Genomic DNA, 22452 nt, shown 5'->3' with positions numbered 1-22452 from the left:
TATAAAAATATTTCGACACAATATTCAACCAAGAAAATGGTAATTATTACTGTTATAAGTATCACATGAATAATTGTATGTAACAAATTAAAGTTAACACTTTTTCTCTTGTCAGATTAAAAATGGTACATTAAAACTAAGTTACGTAGGTACTAGTTCAGTTACTGCCCTCAGATATTTATCGACCCAAGGTCGTGGTGCAGGTAAGAATGCAGAACTGAGATTTAATAATCCAACTCCTAAGCCAATTATATTTCCACCTGAACCGATGCCACCAACACCATTCCCTACTTCTCCGTATCCTACACAAATCCCCGTAGTAGAAATACCAGGTTTTGATGCAAAATACACTATTTATTTCCTGAATTATATTGATAAGAGTAAAGAATTATGCCGTAACAATAAGAATTTGCTAGAAATTGTATGTATAAATTAAATATCAGCAATACAGTGGTTCCCAAACCTTAGGTCCTATTATTGAACCTACCCTTCCTCAGTCCCACCCTCAATCTCCACCTGAACCAGACGCTAAACCACCTATTGAAATTCCAGTACCTAGTAGTGGTATGGCAACGGAGAAAGAAGCACAAGTAAATATAAAAAATGACGTGCTGATTAGAGACGTACGTATACTCGTACATTGTGAGATAGTGATATTAACAAATATATGAAATAAATATGTATAATGTTAATTAATGTCTTTGTTTGTTAACAAGACTGGAAACAAAGGTGTTATAACGCTAAATCGTCCAAAAGCTCTAAATGCTTTAAACTTGTCAATGGTTGAGAAAATATATCCCATCCTTAAAAATTGGGAATCGTCCAAAGCAATAGTAGTAATAGAAGGTACAGGGGAAAAGGCATTTTGTGCTGGTGGTGATGTCAAATCTCTTGTCCTAGCCTTGAAAGAGAACAATGATAAACTTGTGGGTGAGGCGTTTTTCAGAAAAGAATATGTGTTAGTTGAGAACATTTTTTTTGCTACATTAAACGTTTCACGTTTGTGAGTCTATTTAGGTAATTAACTTCTTCGTGATTATTGCAGCCTAAATCATTTGATTGGTACATACAAAATACCATACGTGGCTCTAATAAATGGTATAATTATGGGGGGTGGAGTTGGACTATCCGTTCATGGTAAATACAGAGTTGCAACAGAAAGAACCTTATTCGCCATGCCAGAAACAGCAATAGGATTATTTCCCGATGTCGGTGGATCATATTTTTTACCCAGATTAAACGGCAAATTAGGACTTTACCTTGGGCTAACTGGAGATCGATTGAAAGGTGTAAAAAAATTCTGTAAAAAAAACATTTGGGAGTTCTATGTGAAATATGCTTAATTCTGTATTATACTAAAGGCATTGATGTGCTACTTGCTGGCATTGCAACCCACTTTGTTCTCTCTGAGAAGCTGCCAGATTTAAGACAAGAGTTACTGACGACCGAAGTACCTGACATTAAAGAAATCTTGAACAAGTATCAATCTAAAAATTTAGATCAAGAATTTTGTTTAGCTTCGTACATGAATCAGATCGATAAATGTTTCTCTGCATCCTCTGTTGAAGGAATAATAGAAAGGTAAACTAACTGTACCAGCAGATTTAATTGAATTGTAAAGATCAGTGGCAGATTTAACAGAGCAGGTGATGAACAGTCGCCACCTGGGTCCCTGTCCAGAAGGCCCCCCCCGGGGCCCATCTCCAAAAAAAATAATGATTAGGTATAGGTATCCAAACACTACATTTTTTTCCGTACTACTACACTTGGCCCGTTTTTCGCAAACTACCATTCTTCCGAAAAAATGGGCCCCTCAGAACGTTTGCCACCTGGGCCTTTTGTCTTAAATCCGCCGCTGATGATATACTGTTTCGTGATATTAACTTGTTACATTCTAATGAAGATTAAAAGAAGATAACACAGAATGGGCCCAAAAAACAATAGAGATGTTATCGAAAGCGTCTCCCACTTCCCTAAAAATCACTATGAATGCTATACAGAGAGGAAGTACCCTTAGTTTAGCAGAGTGTCTGAAGATGGAATACAGATTAGCATGTGCCGCTTTAAGTAAAACTAGCGACTTTTGTGAAGGTACTTATACCACCGTATAAACTTTATTGAAATATATTTATTTATAATTGTGTAGCACTTTTTTTAAGACAATTTAATTTCATTCTTTACACTATTGACATATGGTACTGCTAGAAAGTCTTTTATCTTTTGTAGGTGTTAGAGCCCTTTTAATCGATAAAGATCAAAAGCCAATGTGGAATCCAAGGAGCTTAAGTGAAGTAACCGATACTTATTTAAATCAGCAATTTGCAAAGCTGCCAGATGAAAAAGAATTGCCGCTTTGATACTGTCAACGGATTTTAATGTTTATTTCTTATTATCAAATTAACTTTGTATACGTATATCTTATGTAATTTTTTAGTACATCCTTGTTAAAACTTTTTCACTGCATTTAATAATAAATTTTAACATTATTAATATCATTGTAATTTCATTTGATATCTAGTACTGATGCAACATAGCGGTGTTGAAATGTTAACGAGGAATTAACGCGATGTATAGAAATTTATATTAAATATAAAACAATATATTTTATTTACGCAAAATAGCGAGTAAACTATCGTAAGTACTTACAATTATCGTGTTAATGGATAAAAAGATCCCCAAACATTGTGATGTTAATTTTCTAAAACCAAGCCTATCTATACAAACACAGTCATACAATAAATCTACATAATAATTGCTACATAACTAGAGGGAGTTTGATTTAACTTTTATGTTAATTTACAAAAATTTGTTCCTGAAATTCTAAAAGTTTACTATAAAAAGACGACATTATAGTGATTTTATAATGAAATATATTTACTTTCACGTTATCCCTAAGTCGTAGTGATATTGCTTTTCGCTATAAAGCCAAGAGTAATTTTCATTAATAAATAGAAGAAATCTGTAACGAAAGAATAGTACAGAAAGTAACATTGATACACGACGTATTCTTTCGAAATATTGTAAAAAATTGCTTACACGCAAAACGTTTGGAATAAGCAGAATGATATTTTAAAAAATAACTTTATGAAACACTTGGAATTCTTAAATAGTTTATTATTTTATATATCAAAATTGTTTATATCATTTTTCAGCATGTCAAGTACTTCCATAATATGATTTGCAAAACGGTAGGAATCCACAGAACTTGTATGGGATTAAAAAATTTCATGTCGAAGGTTGTCGTAGGCTCCACGCATTAAAATGAAAGAAATTAATCAGTCCTATCACGTATTTATGTCGTGTTTTTTAAGATATTTTCTTATTTGCACTGTTCTGGACCTGTACCGCAGTTCGCTTCTTGGTATTCCTTTCCTACTGCACAATTCACATATAGGATAATACACCTCTGATACTGGCGGCCAGTACAATTGAGTGAAAAGGAAATGTAATAAATTGCTGAGAATCGGAGCATTTACATTATTACACGCATTCAGTCGATATACTGCGCGAGCCAGCGGAAGCCCTCACCATACCCCTGCCTTTTTAACACTGAGCACATAAATAATTCCAGTGGGCGACCAGGGATCTCGCTGCGAGAAATCTTTCCCTAAAATTCGTACATATTACGTCAGTTATCCATGATGCATAAAATGTAGCATTTCATTTCGTATATGTACCTTTCCTGTTGTTTGACCGTAAAGGTTGAAGTAATTTCTGAGTTCATCCTCCGACGCTGCACCTGGTTTATCAATTTTATTACCTAGCACTAAAACCGGACAAGCACTGAGTTGCTCGTCAGTTAGCAGTGCGTCAAATTCAGCTTTCGATTCTAGTAATCTCAATCTGTCGCTCGCATCCACGAGAAACACTATCGCATCGACTGCGGGGAAATAGTCTTTCCAAACTCTCCGTGCTATAAAGTATCATTCATTTTCATAAATGTAACATTCTAAAGATTCTCTAAGATTCAAACATGCAGTGGCGTAATAATTCTACCTTGAGGATGCCCTCCAAGATCAAATGTTGTAAACCTCATATTCCCAATGGAAAGTTCTTCCGATGCTAAAGCATAAAAGTACATAAATAACATTAAGCATAATTATCAATCTAAAAAACACGTTCGTATTGTAAAATTACAAAATCACTATAACGTTACAATAATTATTTAAGGATATTATTCCGAAAAGGACCGATGGCCGATCGAGATCAGGTTTGGGGGGAGGGGGTGTGGACTCTAAACCTAAAATTGTAGCTTCGGGTATTTATTAGTTTCCGAAATATTAATAAAAAAACTATTGTTTTTTTTAAAAAATTTTTTTGACGGTGAAACTAAAATTTTATATTTGGGGTATTTCCACACCCCTCGTAATACCCATCAAGTTTCATCTCGATCGGTCACCGATCCCTTTCGGAAGTACAGCCTTATTTAAAACTCCAGTATCAGGGTAAGAATTATTCTAGTTTACTGCAAAACTATTAAGGTCGGGATTAGATATATTGGCCGGTGAGTTCGTTTTCGCGAGCAGTGAACGAGGAGAAATCGGCCATCACCATCTGACGATCGTGGATTTGTCAGTTGGAGTTGCATGGTCTCCAAAGGGTATGGTGGGGTAATAGGGACACTGCTCAGCTCTGCCTGAACATAGCCACGTGGCTGTTATTTATTCTTAGCGTAATAATTCTGTGCGTTACGAAGCAATACCAGACAAAGCTATCGAGAAGGAATCAATGTTCTGACCAATAAAACTCCTCAATTTTTTTGAACCTAACGCACACCTATTCTGATGTATTTCTAAACCAAGAACTCGGATTGACCTACGCGTCAGGAGCTTGGCGCTATCCTCACCACATCTGGCTCACCCTTGTTCTGCGAAGGCGAGAGTGAGTCAGGAAACGTTGAGAAAAGGAGCACTGAGGCAGGCAAGCAGTACGGTGGAAGAATACCCCTCACGAAACCCACCGGCCAATATACCTGATCCAGACCTTAGTAAACATTATTTGCCATATAATGAGTACAATATAATTATTCCTTAAAGTTGGTAAATGCTAAAGTGACCAGACGTCCCGCATTTGAGCCCCTTGTCCCACATTGAAAAGTGTCCCGCAAAGTGTCCTGGATTGGACACATAACCTTTTACATTTTCGCAGTCGCATAAAGTTACTGTTTCCTGTACCTTTTGTTGTTGTGAAAAACGAAATACTTTTAATTTCGTTTCAATGCATCACTTTACAATCACATGTATTTTTAAATATATCGTAAATGCTTTAATAAACTACGGAAAAGATCTCCTCATGGATCTGTTAACCCTGTTTTTTTTTGCTTGCTTGTCCCGCATTGGAACAGAAAATATCTGGTCACTTTACGTTAGAGACTACGCTTAAAATGGAATATTATTTGTTAGTAAAGTAACACTGCCAATTATAAATAATACATATGAAAACAGTGTTGAAATATACATGGTAATACATTATTACAAATATTAATTACTTGGGTGCAATGTAGGTACATGTTGAGCTAGTCGATCATCTTTGAGCATATGAAGTAACGTGGTTTTGCCTGCATTGTCTAAACCAAGAAACAGGAGTTTACCGCTCTTTTTCCATAGCCCTAAAAGTAACAAACAAAATTCATGCATAATATAAAATATGGCAATCAGCAAGAATCTTACAAAAGTTGCATACTTTGCTGTTTGGTAAAACGAGTAAATGTGATTCGCATGACTACTTAGGGTAAAGGTACCAGTAGTTGACAACTTTTCAGAAAAACGTGAATAATAAGGTTTTTAGAAATGGCGAACTGTGGGTATTAGGAGCCAGGCGCGCTGCTGAAAAGAGATAGTTGCACTTCTAAAAACCATATTATTCACGTTTTTCTGAAAAGTTGTCAACTACTGATACATGGTCAACTACTGGTAGCTTTACCCTAAATAGCCTGAATTTATTTATTTATACATAAAAATAAAAAATATATATTTCGAAAGTCATAGGACCTATACCCACCAAGGTAATTCAAAACTCCTGCAAACCAGTCCCAAATGAACATATTTGTAGATATGAATGGATGTCTCGTCCACTATGCACTAACTACTGAATGACTCTGCAACAATGACAAGTTGACAAGATTCATGCTACAATTGTACTCTGTAATACACACGAGTTTTGTAAACCTACTATACCCTCGGTACGTTCTAAGGCATAAATCACAACGACGAATATACTGCAAGGAAATTCATGATGACGATAGATATTTATTTCTAGAGAAGCATGGTATCAGCACCGATTGTTACACCGTGGGCACGAATGAAACGTAGCATATGATCGGTAGACGGTTACAATTGGAATACGACAGACTCACCAGATCTCGCCCGCTAATATCAGTATTACGATCTTTCGTTCACCGCCACCGAAATATGCGCGATTGCAGGCGGGTCAGAAAAGCGTTCGCATGGTACAATTACGTAAAACCTGTTACTTCGTCACTGGATTTAACGTACCCAACACGAAAAAATACACGAAGAATTCGAGAGACGGAGAAAAAATGCTTTTCCAGCTACAGGAATCGCAGCTTCGGTGAGCCTAGTTGGCTGGCAGTTGGCACTGATGACGTCTACTTCCGTTAGCCATATTGTCTGAATAGTGCTGTTTCATAAGCGCGGATTTTAAGGTCAATTATTTCTAAATTTATTTAAATCTAGACGCTGCTTCTTCGCACGGGTGTTGACACCGTGACCTGCGTCCTCTCTTCTCCTTAAATAATTCATTATATATACCTTACAGCGAAAACTATTTAATTCACTCACATAAAATATAAAATATTTATTTTGGAATCATATTTATTAAGAATCATGTGTATGATAAGTTGCATGCGTTACCATTGGAATATGTACATTTATTTCAAAGAGTTAATTCTAACTTGTGTTTAAAATTTCAATATCCCTAGGATTGTACATTTGGTAACTTTATCGCTCGATTTATATGTCCCGTTCATAATTGTTTTATACAAAACTGCGATCATGTCGGCAGGTGAATTTTTTAAATCTACGTCTTTTTTAAACAATTGTTGGCTTCGGTAGTAACACGACTGTATTAATAGTAATGTTTCTATTTGTCACACAAACTGTGTCGTAAGACTACAGCAAATAAATGGAAAGATTGTGTTTATAACCTCAAATGGAGCTTTCGATAGTAACATTTCTTATATTATACGGTTAGATTTGTGGAAAACATTGTTCTCTCACGTTCTTTAACTTGGAGATAATAAAGGAGAAACCTTTCATGAATATAAAGATTGTCATAGTCTAGTGTATACTATTTAAATTATACGACAAGATAGTTTTTTACGAAACTAAATATTTTCTTACAAAATTTCAACAAGTGAAAGTCTACTGACATTTTTTAACAGTTCAGGAAATGCCAGTATATTTTACGAATAACAAACGAGCAATAATGTAATAATGGGTTTAGAAAATGTGTATAATGTTTTCCAAATATCTTGAAATATATCATATTAATTATATTAAACTACAGGATTGATTTTACAATATAAAATTTGAGATCTACGTGTATTATGAATGAAAAGTACAGTCTGTCAAATAAATTTGTTCATATTTTTTCATTTGTCGCAAGGCCAGAGTGTTTTTCAAATAAAAGAATGCATTATGAATCAAGAATATCAACACTAATGATGGTTGATTATCAGTTGCATTAAAAGACATTTTGGTTTTTGCATGCTGGTATGAAAAAAGTCTAGTGTATTAACTTTTGGAGAAAGACAAAATCATTAATAAAAAAAAACTGTTCTAAATATTTGAGGGATCAGTTCCTATCATGATAGTGCTTAATTGCACATAATAATTAGAGCTTAAACAAATCTTTATACCTAGCAAATAGACATCCACTGTATTCTTTTCACTTAATACTGCATTATCTGTTTTAATCACTACACGATATTTTAGTATGGAAAAGATTCAGTACATACAACGAAATTGCAAATGTAGCAGTGCTTGAATATTCTTACAAGAGAGGTTCAGCAATTCGAAAATTCAAAAAAATCTGAAACACTGGAAAAATGTAGCTCCAGTAATGCTAATAACGTAACTATTTTTTTATTCGGGAATAAAACGGTTCTAAGGGTGAAAACACCCCTTCAAAGAAATTGCGAGTTTTCATATTATCGCGAATAACTACGAAACTGTAAAAGATATCGAAAAAAAGTTTAATTCAATGTTGTATGGCTTTCGATATCCTACAATATGATGATAAAGAATTCTCGAAAAAAAAGGATGGTAGGGATAAATTTTGAAAAAAAAATTTTTTTCGCAAATTCTTTATCGACATTTTATAGGGCATAGAAAACCATAGAACTTTGAATTTAACTTCGTTTTGATATCTTTTATAGTTTCGTAGATATTCACGATAAACTGAAAACTCACCATTTTTTCGAAAGGGTGTTTCACCCTTAGGACCGTTTTATTGCCGAATTAAAAAATAGTTACGTTATTAGCATTACTCGAGGTACGTTTCTGCGAAGTTTCAGATTTTTTTGAATTTTTCGAATTTCCTAACTTCCCTTTTTAGTTGGAAAGCACAGATGTTTATACAAAGTTTTAAATCGATTCACTATTCATATCTGTTGTAACATCCGAAAGAATCCATAAGCGAAATAATGGAAATTTTTGACGAATGTAAGATAAAGTGTTATTTTTAATAACTTTAATTTACTATTTACAGGATGGTTGTTAAATGGTTTTCGTTCAACATATAACCACATCACTGGATATAATGCACATTCCTGTTTATTTATACAAGCACGAGATTATGCAGCCAGAAGAGGCACGAGAGAAAAGGCTAAAAAGAAGAAAGTCAAAGTAGTAGTAGAGAAAGTTGGATTTATTCCACACAATATAAGAGCTGCTAAAAAGTAAGTATATAAAATTATTAAGTTAAACTAATTGATCTACAATTATTCAATGATTTCATGGATTAATAATAGGGCCAAAGCACAAGTAAAAGTGTCTCCACTTCGTCGAATAGTGGATGATTGGAAAATACCAGCAACTGACAATGTGTGGATAGTGAAGTATCATCAACAACCAATTTATGGTCTCAAAGAGGCTTTGGAATGTCATCGAGAAACGCATCATCCAACTATGTACAATAAACCTGACGCACACGTTAAGGCATTTATTGAATTGGACATGCAGGTGAGAGATCATAATCTTGTAGTTCTGTAAAAACAATTATATAATTATTAATTCAACGCTTTTGCTGCCGGCGTGCGAACAGATGCCGGGTGCCACCGACTTCGATAGCAGTCCTCTTATTTATATATTAGCTTCACTACTCGGCTTCGCCCGAAATTTAAATTCTGATTTTCAAAAAAAAAATTTTACTTTTTCTTTTTTGTAAAAAGAATCACATTCATCTGGATTGGCCAGGTATAATGAGCTGAGGCACATTTCGCGATCCAAAAGTTTACCGTTCGAAAGTTTTTAGGCCGCAGACAAACACGCAAACATTAACTTTCTGCTTTATGTATTAAGATTTATTTCTCGTTTATTTATACTAACACAAGTGATACATTTTTATGTTATAACATCATGAAGGATACAATTTATTTAGAATAACGTAAAGGAGCGTCCTTAAATTACGTAAGGTTTTTGCGAGGGGGGGGTCGCGAATTTCTTACGTTTTCTTACAAGGGGGGGAGTCAGGTAGTGTCTTACGTAATATTTTTTAATCTAATTTTTAATAAATACAAATCCTATCATTAATGTTCCAGAAAGTAGTTTTAGTTTAAATTCCCCGAAACCAAGTTAAATGAATTATATAAACTTTTAAAAGAATTTAAATAACTGAAACAATTAAATGTAAAAAATATTACGTAAGAAGGGGGCTGCAATATCAAATCTTACGAATTCTTATACTGGGGGAGGGAGGGGGTAAGAAATCGCCAAAATTACCCTTACGAAATTTAAAGACGGCCCCAAAGGATAAAGTTGAAAGTGATAAATTACCGATCTTTTCTGATCGTGAGAATAAATATTTTCTATGTAATTTGTATAATAGCGCGAGAAGAAAACCAAAGTGCTCGATAAATTTACAAGACTAGTCGATACACCATATGCATTTCAAACCTTTGAAGACAGATCGATATTAGCTTTCTGTAAAACCTCAGACGGTGTTCAAGCTGCTAAAGACGCTGGAGCTTCTTTCGTCGGTGGTACTGAATTAATTAAACAGATTCAAGTAAGGTTAAATAAGTGTTTAATTACATTCGATATTATAAAGTATGTTTCTGCATAGGCTATTTAACATTGATCATTATAGGCCGGAGATTTCCCTTACAAAGAGTACAACTATGTTGTAGCCCATACAGATATTTTACCTGACTTATTGTTAATTAGGGGATTGTTGAAAAGAAAATTTCCAAACGTGAAAACAGGTGAGCAATTGTACTTATTGATCTTTGTCCTTTTATTAATGTTGCACTCAAATGTTAATGGCACGAATGTCTCAGGTAATCTGGGTAATCACATGGATCGTCTTGTTACAAAATTTAAGGAAGGAATTCAGTATAGTGCAATCCCAATGGAGGATCACAAGCAATATGGTCAAATTGATGTAGTGTTTGGCACGGTAAATTTAAGCTGATCGTAATATACTTTACAGAACATCTGTTATACCTTGAAACTGTTTGAAAACCGCGTTTTAAATTCTATTTCTTGCTTTATCGATAGCTTAATATGGATATAAAACAATTGGAGGAAAACTTCTCAGCACTGATTAAGGATATCCTTGTAATGAAACCAAAACGCGAAGAGCCCTTCATTCTAAGGTATTAACACGAACATTTATACTCACGTGTATCGTTAAATAGCTTATTAACAATTTCGTAATATCACATATTAACATTTTTCAGAGCTCAAATTGGGAGCGAACCATCGCCCGAGATGCTTAAAATTGATCTCGAAGAGTATCTCCCAAAGAAGCCTGAGACGAAAGCACCGGAGGAAGATAACACCAGTGCAGTAATCGAAATGCATTAAATGTTTAACAAACAAATAAACTTGTGTAATATACATTTTAAATCAATGAGCCCTTTGCATTTTTTGCTGTTTACCTGTCCTTCGAGTGTATAGAGTATTTCTTAACAGTTCCGTGAAGAATACGATAGATTTTAATGAAATAAAATATACAATCTCGTGCGAGCACGTATACAATACGGAGGGTAATTGTTTTAAGAAAAACCTATACCCGTAGGATTCAGCTTTTTCGCGATATTGGCTGAAAACTAGATTTACAGCGACAATATTATCCTAGCCGACGCGAGCAAATAGAATATTATGTTTACAGCCTGCGGTGCGTTCGTTCGGATACAATAACAGACCGGCTGCGCGGCCGAAGGACTGCCGAGTGCGAGTCCCGCAGCACGGAAGATGAAAGAACGAGACGAAGGCAAGTGAAGCAAACGAAAAGAGAATGGGGAATGGTGAGTGGCCGTGGTGGTGAGGCCCGGTGGAGGGGCGATGGCTCACCTACCTGCCGGTCGAGAGCTCAGTCGGTGTCCGCCAGGTTGAAAATTCGTCGCTTCTCCGGGCTCGTCTTGCACGTGACTCCTTGCAGTTTGCGTTAAAAAGGCGCGAAGACAGATTAGGAGCGTGAACGCGGGGCGCGTCGAGGCGAGCGCCGTCGGTCAGCAATTTCTGTCAGTGTTTAACGAGTACGTTCGCCGATTGATCCCCTTGAAATCAGTGGCGAGCATCGCTCGCCGGTATCGTGTTTCCCCACGTCTCGCTGGGAAACATTTAAACGCATTTTTCACCCGCGGACCACGGTAGCAGTGTGCGTGAGTGCGCGCGCTCACCACGTGCGATTCCACGCGTGTGTGTTTATACTTGTGGCAATTTGTGTTGACTGTGTACCAACCGAAGAAAGCAACACGGTGATTCCAGGCTGCGTAGAATTCGTCGGTGACCGGCTACCTCATAGACATGCCTGGATTGGACAGCAGTAGACAGTGGCATTAGGCGGTACAACCGGCGCACACGACACACACACACACACGCACGCAAAGCCCCGCGCATCAGCCATGGTGAGTACGCGACTGTATCTATTTGGAACCCCAATCTACCTAGTCGTACACCGGCGACACGCTATGCAAATCTGCGCACAAATATATAGTGTCCCTTATGTACAGTAGTACATAATAGTTGACAGTAAGTATACATAAAGACCGAATACACCGATTGACTCTTCTTAAAATTTGCGGAAAAGCGAGAATAACTTCTTACTAGAAGTTTAACGTAAAACTAAATTACCTATTCCTTGACACTTTAAAATGCGTAACCGTTCTATTCGCAACAGTAGATACAGATGGAATTATAATCTTTGGGAACCGATGTAGCTGAAACATATGCTTGGAACTTAAAGAGTATCCAGCAAAGGTCGCATGCAACAGATTACACGTAGAATAGAAACGTCGAGACCTTTGATATCCTCATTACCCTAGTAGCATTTCTGGTTGGCCCACAGTATCCCCAAGTTGGGAATTAGTTGGCCATCAAATTGCCAACAGTAAATGCTACTAGGGTAGGTCCACGAGGCTGATGGAAGAAAGTGAAAATAAAGCATTAGAAGGAATAGGTATAATCGAATTGTGATTTTTGTTTTCTTAACCCTTAACTGGTATCCTGGGGTCGCTTATGACCCCAAGCACCCAAAGTTCGATGTACAATTTTCGGTTGTCTAAGTTGGTAAACTGAATTTCTAATTAATTTTATAATAATAGTATAACTTTGTACGCTTCTATTATTTTCTGCATTACCTAAGAAGAAAATATTCATAGTGGTTGCTCTAGTGTCGACTTTACAAATTTCTGTGCCCTTTTTTATTTGGGGTCTGCCACGACCCCAGTACACCAGTCACGTTTGCAAAAAACAGTATACCAGTTAAGGGTTAATATAAATTAAAATTCCATAGCTTGCTTTATTTAACTAACCACAAATACTATATACACTCGATTTCATTATAATGTTACGTGCGTAACGAATGGCCAGATCAGGGAAAGTTTTAGTAAGTAAACCCAGATGTAGTTCCGAATGTTGGCCGTGCATTTTGGCAAACAACTAAGGCGGAGACCTCCCTTGAGCTCGACACGCTCATCTGGCGAGGAACTAGGCAGAAACCCTTGGGCACAAGAGCAGTCCTCGAAATCGTGAAGCCCAAGGATTTTCAAGGTCTACGCTGTAATGTCTTTCCGCCGATGCCAATGTCTGGACTTCGTCAGCAATGCACTTTGGATTGTGTATATTTGGGCTTTCCCTCCATCTTGGCCATTCGAGGGTAGAGGGTGAAAACCTCTCTACCCAGCATTTTAAAAGGAAGAGTTTTTCGGCGCGGAGCGTCAGTTGATAGTTTGGTTTCAAACAAGAAAGTTCACACGTATAATCTTATTATTCGTGCTACCGAAGTCCCTATCCCAGTGGTAAATGACTTAATTGTCTTGACACAAAAAGAGGGACACCATGTTATTAATGAATAATTTTATAACCAGAATTTAACTGTTGTAATTCGTAACAATAACTAACACATCCAGTGGTAGGATAACTCGCTTCAACGAATAATTAAGTTATGGAGAGGTGGTATACAGGGTTCATTGAGCCGCACGTCCTACCGTATCGTATATTTTCTGCAACTACTTCTTTCTGAAGTAACCACGAGAAACGTTCTCGCGTTCGTCGCGTGCGCGACTGTTGCGGTCTTCGACACCGCGGTGTTGCGTGCCCCTTATCGTTCGAGCCTTGATCCAAATTTAGTTGTACCGGTTGTAAGCAGGTACTAGCCGCGACAATTAAATCCGCAGCATGCGTCGTTTAATTATTGCGCTTGTAAAATTCCTCCACGCTCGAGAAGTATACGTCTCGCCACCTCTGCGAATTTCAATTGAACTCGGTAGGCGAAAGCGTTCCGTTTGTACCGCGCGTGAACTCGAAACACATTGCGCAGAGGTAATCACACGTAGGTACGTCGAATCCATTTGCACGCTAACAGCACTCTTAGCAGCTCGCCAATAGCAACAATCATTTAGTCCTACTGCTCGTAATAACAGAGTGGAAAACATTCTGCACGTTGGCTGACACTTTCTACTCGCGATTTTGATACGTTAGCGTTTCACTCGCCTGGTGGTTACCGAAGTCACGCGAGGTGGGAGGGTCGTGTATAAATGAAGGATAAATTCCGATGTAAAATCGAGGCTTTACACCCTAAATAGAATTTTCAGATCCTCGAGGCACAGCCGTATTAGATCCTGCCGTCGAAACTGATAGAGGCTTGCTAGTGTAAGATTTACACTCTTAACGCTAGAACTACCAAACCAGCCAAAATGACTACTTTTAGTTTTAAATTTTCGTTTAAAAATTACTTAAATTTATGACTTTGCATTTCAGAAATGTTTCATGATTTTTATTGTAATATCTAAAGAATTAAATTTATTAATTCGTCTTCCTCCCCGCCTCCCGCAGTAGATATAGCGCAACTAGTCATTTTGACACTTTTTTTTATTGTTAGAATATCGGCAATTACGGCAAAAAATTCAAATAAACGTAAACGGTGCGAAATTGGATATTGCAGAGATAATAAAACCAATAATACTTGCGACGGGTGCAAGAAATTCCTCCATTTGCAACAACTATCTTCACTGATAATAAATTTACCATTTTTAAGTACGAAGACAATTTTTTAACAATATAGAAATTAACAAAATATGGGTAAAAGTGTATTTTCCTTGCATAGCGCGTTTTACAAATAACCAATCACGTTGACTGGTCTGGTAGAAATAGGTACACATTAATTGCCGGTGTAATTCTGGTGTTAACAAAACTAATTTCAACATTCGAGCTGTTATACAAGCGTTGCACCGATTTCAGTACACAGTCTTCATCATCGGCATAATTTGTCGTTTATTTAAGTTGCACTTTATGCTTCGCGGGCATTCGCTCCGAAGCCTCTAATAAAGTTACCTGCAATCCTTGCGAGGCGTGGATATTAGTTTCTAGAAAGATGTGATTTACGCTCGGAATCCTCGTTTTCTTGCACAATCCGCCGGCGTTACTCTCTTTTTCCTCCGCGCTTAAGTGCAAACGGAGTCAATGAAATTATAATGAGAAATGAACGATTCGTTGCCGTCGTTAAATTTCAGTAGCAGTTTTTACTGATACTATAAGAGCAAAGCTTCCATACACACGTGCCCCGACGAGTCGCTCGCTCGGTCATGCGTGCAGGTTGCCGCAAAACCTGGCTCTAGAAGCAAATGCAAATGATACCTGTGGGTCTACGTATCTTTGCTTCGCCGACGTTTCCTTTTCCTGCCTCCACCAACACGCGGCTGTACTCTAATTGCATCGTAATAAGCATGCAACACGAGAAAAGATTCAGCAAGCTCTGTACACTCTGGCTCTACGGAGTTTGCATAAATAATTGCTGATCAATATTGTTATCGTATGCATGAATTAAATGCGATGCAAATTCCTCTTTCACTTGTCGCAACATCCACTAACAGCTGCCGCAGTGCCTGCCTTTTAGAGCTAACGTCTCACAAGTTAGATGAGAGTAGGTTGTTGTCTTCTGATTTACTTTTATCTGCAGCTTTCCCTTTTCAATCTCGTAAAGAGGTACCAGCAGCTCCCTCGAGTCCCCAAACTCATTTAATTTCCCAAGTGACTTGTAAAGTGTCGGGAAGCTCCTGTCTCTGAAGATCTGCAAGCAATCCCGGTTGAGGGGGCATTAAATGGTGACTGCGATGTTTCCCTTCAAATTCAATAAGATCTCTCCATCATTAGCCCAAGCGTTCATGGAGCTTCGTGCTAGTCTTCTGGCTGCCTTTCGCGCAGCGCCTGAAAATCCGCTAGCCAGGGTAACGCAAGCTCGCAAAGAGCCTATTCCCTTCCGCGGTGTAATTAATTGGAAAGTGTAAGCGAGTTTACCAAGTCATTTTGCTCTGTTACATCTCATTAATGTTTCTGTAATTCATCTTGTTGTACCACGATTACCACCCGCTTTCTCGTGCGCAGCTATTCCCGCCGTGGTTCCTTTTGTTGCCGGCGGTAGGGAACGTAACGCGATAATTATCCCCGATTCGATGTCTAATTTCCTGCTGGCATGATCTTCCTTGGGAAACCAGGTGCAACGGAAGCCTCGCGATTTACTTTCGTTATCGTTGCCTCGGCGTGCCGGTGAATTTCGCGTGGATTCGCGGCGGGAAGTGTCTGGCACGGCGCAGGGATGCTCGATTAAACGGGAGGCGAGAGTGATTAAATAAAAGTTCTAACGCGCCCCGGGGCGCTCCGTTGAACCGACGAGGGCAGAAAAGCGCGAAGGGGTCGCGTTGATTGCGACAAGTTTTTCTCGGATCGACAGCCTCCGATAGAAAACCCGCCTATCCACTTTGCCGTGAGTTTCAGAACTCTCTCGTACCAGACTTCTAAGTGCCCTCACGTGTACCCCGTGGCTCTTCTACTGTAAATCAGGAGGCACGCGCTGTCTCGAAATCAACGTGCGCCGCAGTCAGTGCATTGTTGTCCCTGAAAAATCTTTGCCTTCTCCCCCCCCCCCGGCCGACCTCCCCACCCTTGTCGGGGAAACTGGTGAAAGGTAGGTGGAAAAGAGGATAAAGGGTACGCGGCGTAGAAGCAGGTATCGGCCGGGGAAAAATGACAGATACGAAACGGTTACTGTACCAGTCGACCGGTTCTTCTTGTTACTAACTTCCTCCGCGCGACATATACTGGGTGACGATCATAACAAACCTGATCGTTGACGTTTCCGTCTATATACCGTGTGGCACAGAAAAGTGATGCTCCTGTACACTTGCGGAAAGACATTCCGCGGAGTCAACAATTTTATTTTGATTTTTTATACCTGGCAGAAAGCTGGAGGTACATAACTGGAGCTTTGAAGATTTGGTGCGAGGATATTAATATTTACGGAATCAATTTTAAAAGGGAATCTTATCATATTTGTCATATAATATAATATAATGCAATATATGACTAAATAATATAATATAATACAATATATTACAAAATAATATAATATAATACAATATATGACAAAATAATATAATATAATACAATATATGACAAAATAATATAATATAATACAATATATGACAAAATAATATAATGTACATAATATAAAAATGATAAGATTCCCTTTTAAAATTGATTCCTTAATCAATTTTCACTTAAATATTAATGTCCTCGCACCAAATCTTAAAAGCTCCAGTATTGTACCTCCAGCTTTTTCTGCCAGGTATAAAAACTTTCACTTTAAATCAATTTTCACTTAAATATTAATGTAACATATTATGTTACATACACGTATCATTAAACGACGGATAGCCTGAGATTTTGCCTTATAATATCATTAATACATACCTCAAATTAATCTTTTGTATGAGATTCTGATCTTGTTATGTTGTACAAACTGTATCTCCTTCAAGAAATAATAGAAACAGTAAGTAACACGGGTAGCTTGATATTTAAGACCCTATATCCGCCAGGCGGATATACGTAAGTGCCAAAAATCAAATTCTATACTCTCTATAGTATTACCAACAATTTTTTTTTCAATTTTGACACTTGTAGTGTTTTCTACAAGAACTCTTCAATTGCTATCAGTAAAAAACGTCATCAACAATTGAAGATAATGGCGTGACATTAAGAATTCAGGAAGGATAGCGGCACTTTGCTCAGTCTTGCGCGAAATTGGATAAAAAAAAAACAGTCTATTGCCTGAGAAAAGGGAAAGAGCACGTTACACTACCTACCTTCATCAATTTTTTTTTTCTATTTTGCTCGGCAAATGTTACGTAACACCGTTATCGCATGGGAATACAAATGTAAATAGGCTTGGTGAATGCATGTTCGGCCCGGTTGCCGAAACGAGTTCGTTGAATTACCAAATGTCACAGGTCGCGTGCACCTGTCTCGTAATTAGGTAACGTGAAAGCTGGAGATATTGAGGTGTAACTGTGCTGTAAAAAGTGTCATTAGAAGACTGAATCTACGGACCGTGTCTAATGTAAATTAGCTGCTATCGCTGAGATTCTGTATTACAGGAGCACGTGTACCTACCAAAGGTGGACGTTAGTGCCTTTCTTCCGACGCGCGTTTAATAATTTATCGCTGCTATTGCGCGTCTAAATCAGCAGGAAATATAAATCGAAATTGAATTGCACTGTGAGCCACGAGCTCGCCTCTAGCCGTTCTATAGTGAGCAGTCGTAAGATCGACGATAAATCGAGGGGCTTCATCGGTTGAATTGCATTGAAACATCGTCGTGCGTGCACTTTATTAAGAAGACAAAACGCGAGACGGCAATGCAATAAGCCAGGACGAAATCCCCGGTTTTTCATTTCAATGCCGAGCCGCGCGCATAATTAAGGCATGTACGATCGATGGTGCCTAAATAGGGAACTGAGTTTGAGCTTGATCTAACAGTTTTAATTACAGAGGCGACTGGCGTGATAAATTTGCGGATTCGAGAAACGAGCTGAGATAAGGATCCGAGGCTGGCTAAATCCCTGGTGTGGTGGAAGGTGTACCTGTAACAAAGGGCGAATTCTCATACAGATTGAATTAACACGGGTAGGAACAACACGGCTTTTTTCCCACGTCCAAGGCAGAGCCTTTTCGCGTGTTGGAAAACGTGCGACAGCGATCACGAAACCCCGAAAGATGCGCCGCCGAGATAAACGCGCTCTTCCTGCTCCTTAACAAACTCGGCTTTAACAATCGTCGGAGATCAGGATGTAAACATAGATATAAACGCTGTTTATACGAATCTTTAATCATGTATAGACTCCTTGGACGTTATCGCTCTGCTTTTATCCGTAATTACAATGATCAACAATCCATGGCTATGTGACAATTCTAGAACTCGCAGCTGGCGTTACGGATACACGCGGGGCAGCCAAAATGGTAGTACAAAGCGAAGGGAATGATTGCTTGCGCGAACGTGAGTCAGAAGTGTCGAATAAAATGTTTTCGTACGAGGCATCGTTTTCGAGGAAATTGAGCTTGAAAATTCTGTTCTACCTTCGAATTAATTTCCTCGAAAATAAAGGCCCATTCGAAGGATGCCATAAATTATTCTATCGCTTCGACTCATTTGTAAACGAAGATTAATTTCACTTGCAGCTGGACAATATTTACTGATAAATTCTGTTACTCTCTGGTGAAGTGCAATTCGAATTCGATTTTCTCGAGAAGTAAATATCTTTCTTCTACCTTCTCACTTACTTCTGCACGAGGAGTCGCTCCATGTCCGGTTGCACTGTTATTTCAGTTCCACTCTGTGTGCCTTCAGCAGAGACAGGGATTACTTAACAACAACAGAAAGAAATAGAAAGTATGTGAATGTGTACGAAACATCTGTGGCAGGTTACAAAAATGTGCCGTGTGAAAAAGCTCTGAATGTGTAGTATATTTCATAACATTGTGCATTCTCAATCCTGACCATTTAGACTGCTCTCTGATTCACTAGAGTCCGTTTGGCAATATAAGAAGTAGCGATCCTCTAGGGAGTGATTGTTATAACCGCAGCCATCTTGGAGCAAAACCGGAAATAAACACATCTCTTTCTATCAGTATTTCTCTCTCTTCCCGTCAGTACTTCTGTCTCTTTCTATCAGTATTTCTGTCTCTTTCTTTTTTTTACAGTTTCTTTCTCTGTCTACTTCCACTTTTGCTCCAAAATCGCGGCAACCAATCAGCAACGATACACGTTGTTCCGCTCACTCCCTAGACGATCACTAATAACAAGTATCTTGAAGCGCCATCTTTGGGTGCTTATATGTAAGTGCATGTAAACCGAGGAAAAAATAAACCGAACCTAACCTATAGACTGCTCACTGTTCAATAACGCTTGTTCTCGTTTCACTTAATCCATGTTCAGCTGCAATTTCAACGCGTCGATTGACAATGCACGTACTCGATAGTTTCGCGAGCCACCGTTGTGCAATTCGCAAGGCTTTGCAGCATGAGAATCGCCCTCGAGATTGGTTTCTTTATTTCAAGGAAATGTAATTACACACCTCTTAGCCTGGCTTCCAGGAAGCAATTCTATGACACGCGATGAACTGACAGATCCGAGTAAATGTGTATTACCGGTGTCTTAACGTAGGCAGGAAAACTTAACGAATCGCTTGCGATTTCTCTTGGATCTCGATTATTCGTGACAGTGAATGAACGTTCTAAATCGCGGCGAATGCGGCGTTACGTGCAGCTCCGGGCGTCGTTTCACCTGGCGCGATTTAACGCTGAAGTTTGCTCTGTTTAGATCGCGCATCACCTTCCCATCAACGCTAATTAGCTACAGGAGGAGAAGGAGACGCGGTTTCCTCTCGCACCAGACGTTTTAATGCAAAAGTTGGCCATTGTTTAACTATACACTCGTGCGAAGCCGCCGTATCGTTAGTTATTCCTTCTAAAATGAAATAGTATCCGTTTGTTGAAATTGCTAGGAATGCACGAAAGCGTTAGTATTGTGTAATATGATTACACACCTTTTTAAGTAATTCTGTTGTGCTGATCGACTTTATTTAAGGGCACATTAATATTTGGGATGTTTAGAAAAGTTTTAGAAACAAAAGTGAAAGGCAAAATAGTAAAATATCAAATGTTCTTTATACATTTTGTATGTGAATCACTTTGAGTAAAGTGGAACTTGACTAGTAGCCTCAACTTCCCATGCAGCACACTTCGTTGCAGGGACGTTGCCGTGCAATATTGCGCGGGGCGGACATAGGAATATTGCCGCAAGGTTGCGCGCACATTGCAATCTTGCACAGCAACGCTGGTGCAACGTTGCGGTGCTGTAGGGGTTTAGATGTTAAATCATTATAAGTGAGAATAACCAGAGACTCTGATTAAATAAAGCATATTCTAATCATGGAAATTGAGTTCATTCCAGAATTCCAGTGATTATAAATAACCAGTATGCGACTAACAATTGTTTGTTACACATGAAATTAATAGGATTACCTGTTTGCATTTCTCGAAACATTTATTCAATTAAACACAAGATTTTCAAACACAGCCATTGACATATACGAAATTCTTAGAACCGATTATCCTCTCGAGGATTTCCACTGAAGTTAAAAGAGAATTAAGAATTGCTTACCTATTTGAACGATTAAACACAATGTCATATACTATTGTATTATACTATCTCTTTATTAAAATATTACCAACCTAGGACGAAGTACTTAAATTATTTAATCTGTAGTTACTCTTGAAGCAAGGTGGCAACAGTGGATTGCCTCATGTCCCAACCAAACCTGTACATGTTTCCCAAAACTTTTCAGTCTCCCAACAGAAAAATAACTGTAAACACTCAAGCATTACACCACAATTAAACATTCGGACCATTTGCAGAAATCTCCCACTCGGCTATAAACATATTGTTGGAAAAAATACAGACACGTTTCAAAGCTGTTCCACTTTCGCGAAGCATAATTTCGACCGTTTAGTAACCGCTGCATCAGCCACTGCTCTTTGTCCTGGAAGTAGCTTCTTCCTCGAAGTGGCGACGCTTCGAGCCCAGACTTTTCGCCGATGCCGAGGCCGCTATGCGCCGAATACTCGCGTGTGTACACGCGTCCCGTGGTATGGAAAGAAGATGGTTATACGAACGAATGTACAGTTACACGAATCGCCGAAGTCGAAGAAGAGGCACCGGCCTGAAAAGAGGAGCGAGCAAGAGGAACGCTCCCGCAGAAAGGAGGCCACTAGCGACCTGACCGTCACCGTTATATTGGCGCCCACGGCGAAGCGGCTCAGTTCACCTCGATTTACGACTAGTTTCTCGTAACTCGGTACCACGTGTGCCGCAAGTTTCGACGTTACATTTGACCCCTTGCACCCACCTGTTCAAGCAAACGCAGGTGGCCGGTTCGTATACACTCGGAGCAACAGGTATAAGCTTAGCGGGGAATAGATTAGGGCAACGTTAATTTCGCTGTCCTGAAGACAAATCGCTGTTACGTGACGACGGGGAGATGCTCCGCGTGGAAGCCATTTCCTCGTCGAATTCTGATTCCGATTTAGCTCCTTTTCCTTGCGGATCATAAAAGCAACTGTGGCGCTGGGATAGCTTGCAATAAAACTCGAGGTGCTTGGTGTTCTAACATGCGCGCGAAGATTATCGCTTTTGTTCCCAGTTATCTCCCCTTGTTTACGCGGAGGAAGGAATACGTGACTGCTCGAAACTTTGGCGCGTTTCTTAAGGTAGATCCCGAGAAACAGAAGTGGTCGAATTCTTAAATACCTATCTGCTTCTTTCTTTGTTTGTATAAATTATGAAACCTCCACGACTGTTCGTTGAAATTTCAGGGAATTGGAGATTGGTTACCGTTTCGTTTATGTTTTCCGATTACGTTTTTTACGCGGT

General features: G+C 38.7%; 4 protein-coding genes and 1 long non-coding RNA gene across 6 annotated transcripts in view; 3 read left to right on the top strand and 2 right to left on the bottom strand.

The window, feature by feature from the left end:
- Nucleotides 1-21: 21 nt before the first annotated feature.
- Nucleotides 22-2501, top strand: Hibch (3-hydroxyisobutyryl-CoA hydrolase). The gene is made up of 8 exons (XM_076822542.1): nucleotides 22-39; nucleotides 116-203; nucleotides 553-623; nucleotides 717-958; nucleotides 1046-1287; nucleotides 1362-1581; nucleotides 1904-2091; nucleotides 2227-2501. The coding sequence occupies exons 1-8, from the start codon at nucleotides 37-39 to the stop codon at nucleotides 2355-2357; spliced, it is 1185 nt and encodes a 394-aa protein (XP_076678657.1). The 5' UTR covers nucleotides 22-36; the 3' UTR covers nucleotides 2358-2501.
- A 592-nt stretch (nucleotides 2502-3093) lies between these two features.
- On the bottom strand, nucleotides 3094-6642 carry Sar1 (Secretion-associated Ras-related 1). 2 transcript variants are annotated; one of them, XM_076822558.1, is made up of 6 exons: nucleotides 6495-6642; nucleotides 6001-6097; nucleotides 5489-5608; nucleotides 3997-4062; nucleotides 3678-3913; nucleotides 3094-3607 (listed from the first exon to the last, which is right to left on the bottom strand). In XM_076822558.1, the coding sequence occupies exons 2-6, from the start codon at nucleotides 6041-6043 to the stop codon at nucleotides 3491-3493; spliced, it is 582 nt and encodes a 193-aa protein (XP_076678673.1). In that variant the 5' UTR covers nucleotides 6044-6097; nucleotides 6495-6642; the 3' UTR covers nucleotides 3094-3490. The 2 variants fall into 2 exon arrangements, with proteins under 2 accessions (XP_076678673.1, XP_076678672.1); XM_076822557.1 differs by having other exon boundaries at nucleotides 6356-6608.
- Nucleotides 6643-6903: 261 nt separating this feature from the next.
- Mrpl1 (mitochondrial ribosomal protein L1) lies at nucleotides 6904-11094 on the top strand. Its single transcript, XM_076822545.1, has 8 exons — nucleotides 6904-7023; nucleotides 8731-8920; nucleotides 8993-9203; nucleotides 10069-10248; nucleotides 10330-10444; nucleotides 10520-10638; nucleotides 10740-10837; nucleotides 10922-11094. The coding sequence occupies exons 1-8, from the start codon at nucleotides 7014-7016 to the stop codon at nucleotides 11046-11048; spliced, it is 1050 nt and encodes a 349-aa protein (XP_076678660.1). The 5' UTR covers nucleotides 6904-7013; the 3' UTR covers nucleotides 11049-11094.
- A 469-nt stretch (nucleotides 11095-11563) lies between these two features.
- Cad99c (cadherin 99C) overlaps nucleotides 11564-22452 on the top strand; it is a 226191-nt gene continuing 215302 nt past the window's right edge. The window contains exon 1 of the mRNA XM_076822501.1: nucleotides 11564-12094. Coding sequence (XP_076678616.1) covers nucleotides 12092-12094 — 3 coding nt within the window. The 5' untranslated portion in view covers nucleotides 11564-12091. The remainder of the gene's footprint in view (nucleotides 12095-22452) is intronic.
- Nucleotides 17643-20554, bottom strand: LOC143373789 (uncharacterized). Its single transcript, XR_013086533.1, has 3 exons — nucleotides 19899-20554; nucleotides 19302-19383; nucleotides 17643-18604 (listed from the first exon to the last, which is right to left on the bottom strand). It is a non-coding gene; the product is annotated as an uncharacterized LOC143373789 (long non-coding RNA).

This window comes from Andrena cerasifolii, chromosome 10 (assembly GCF_050908995.1).
Source record: "Andrena cerasifolii isolate SP2316 chromosome 10, iyAndCera1_principal, whole genome shotgun sequence".
NCBI lineage: Eukaryota > Metazoa > Arthropoda > Insecta > Hymenoptera > Andrenidae > Andrena > Andrena cerasifolii.
Note: the sequence above shows the minus strand (reverse complement) of the source record. Positions and strands in the feature narration are given on the sequence as shown.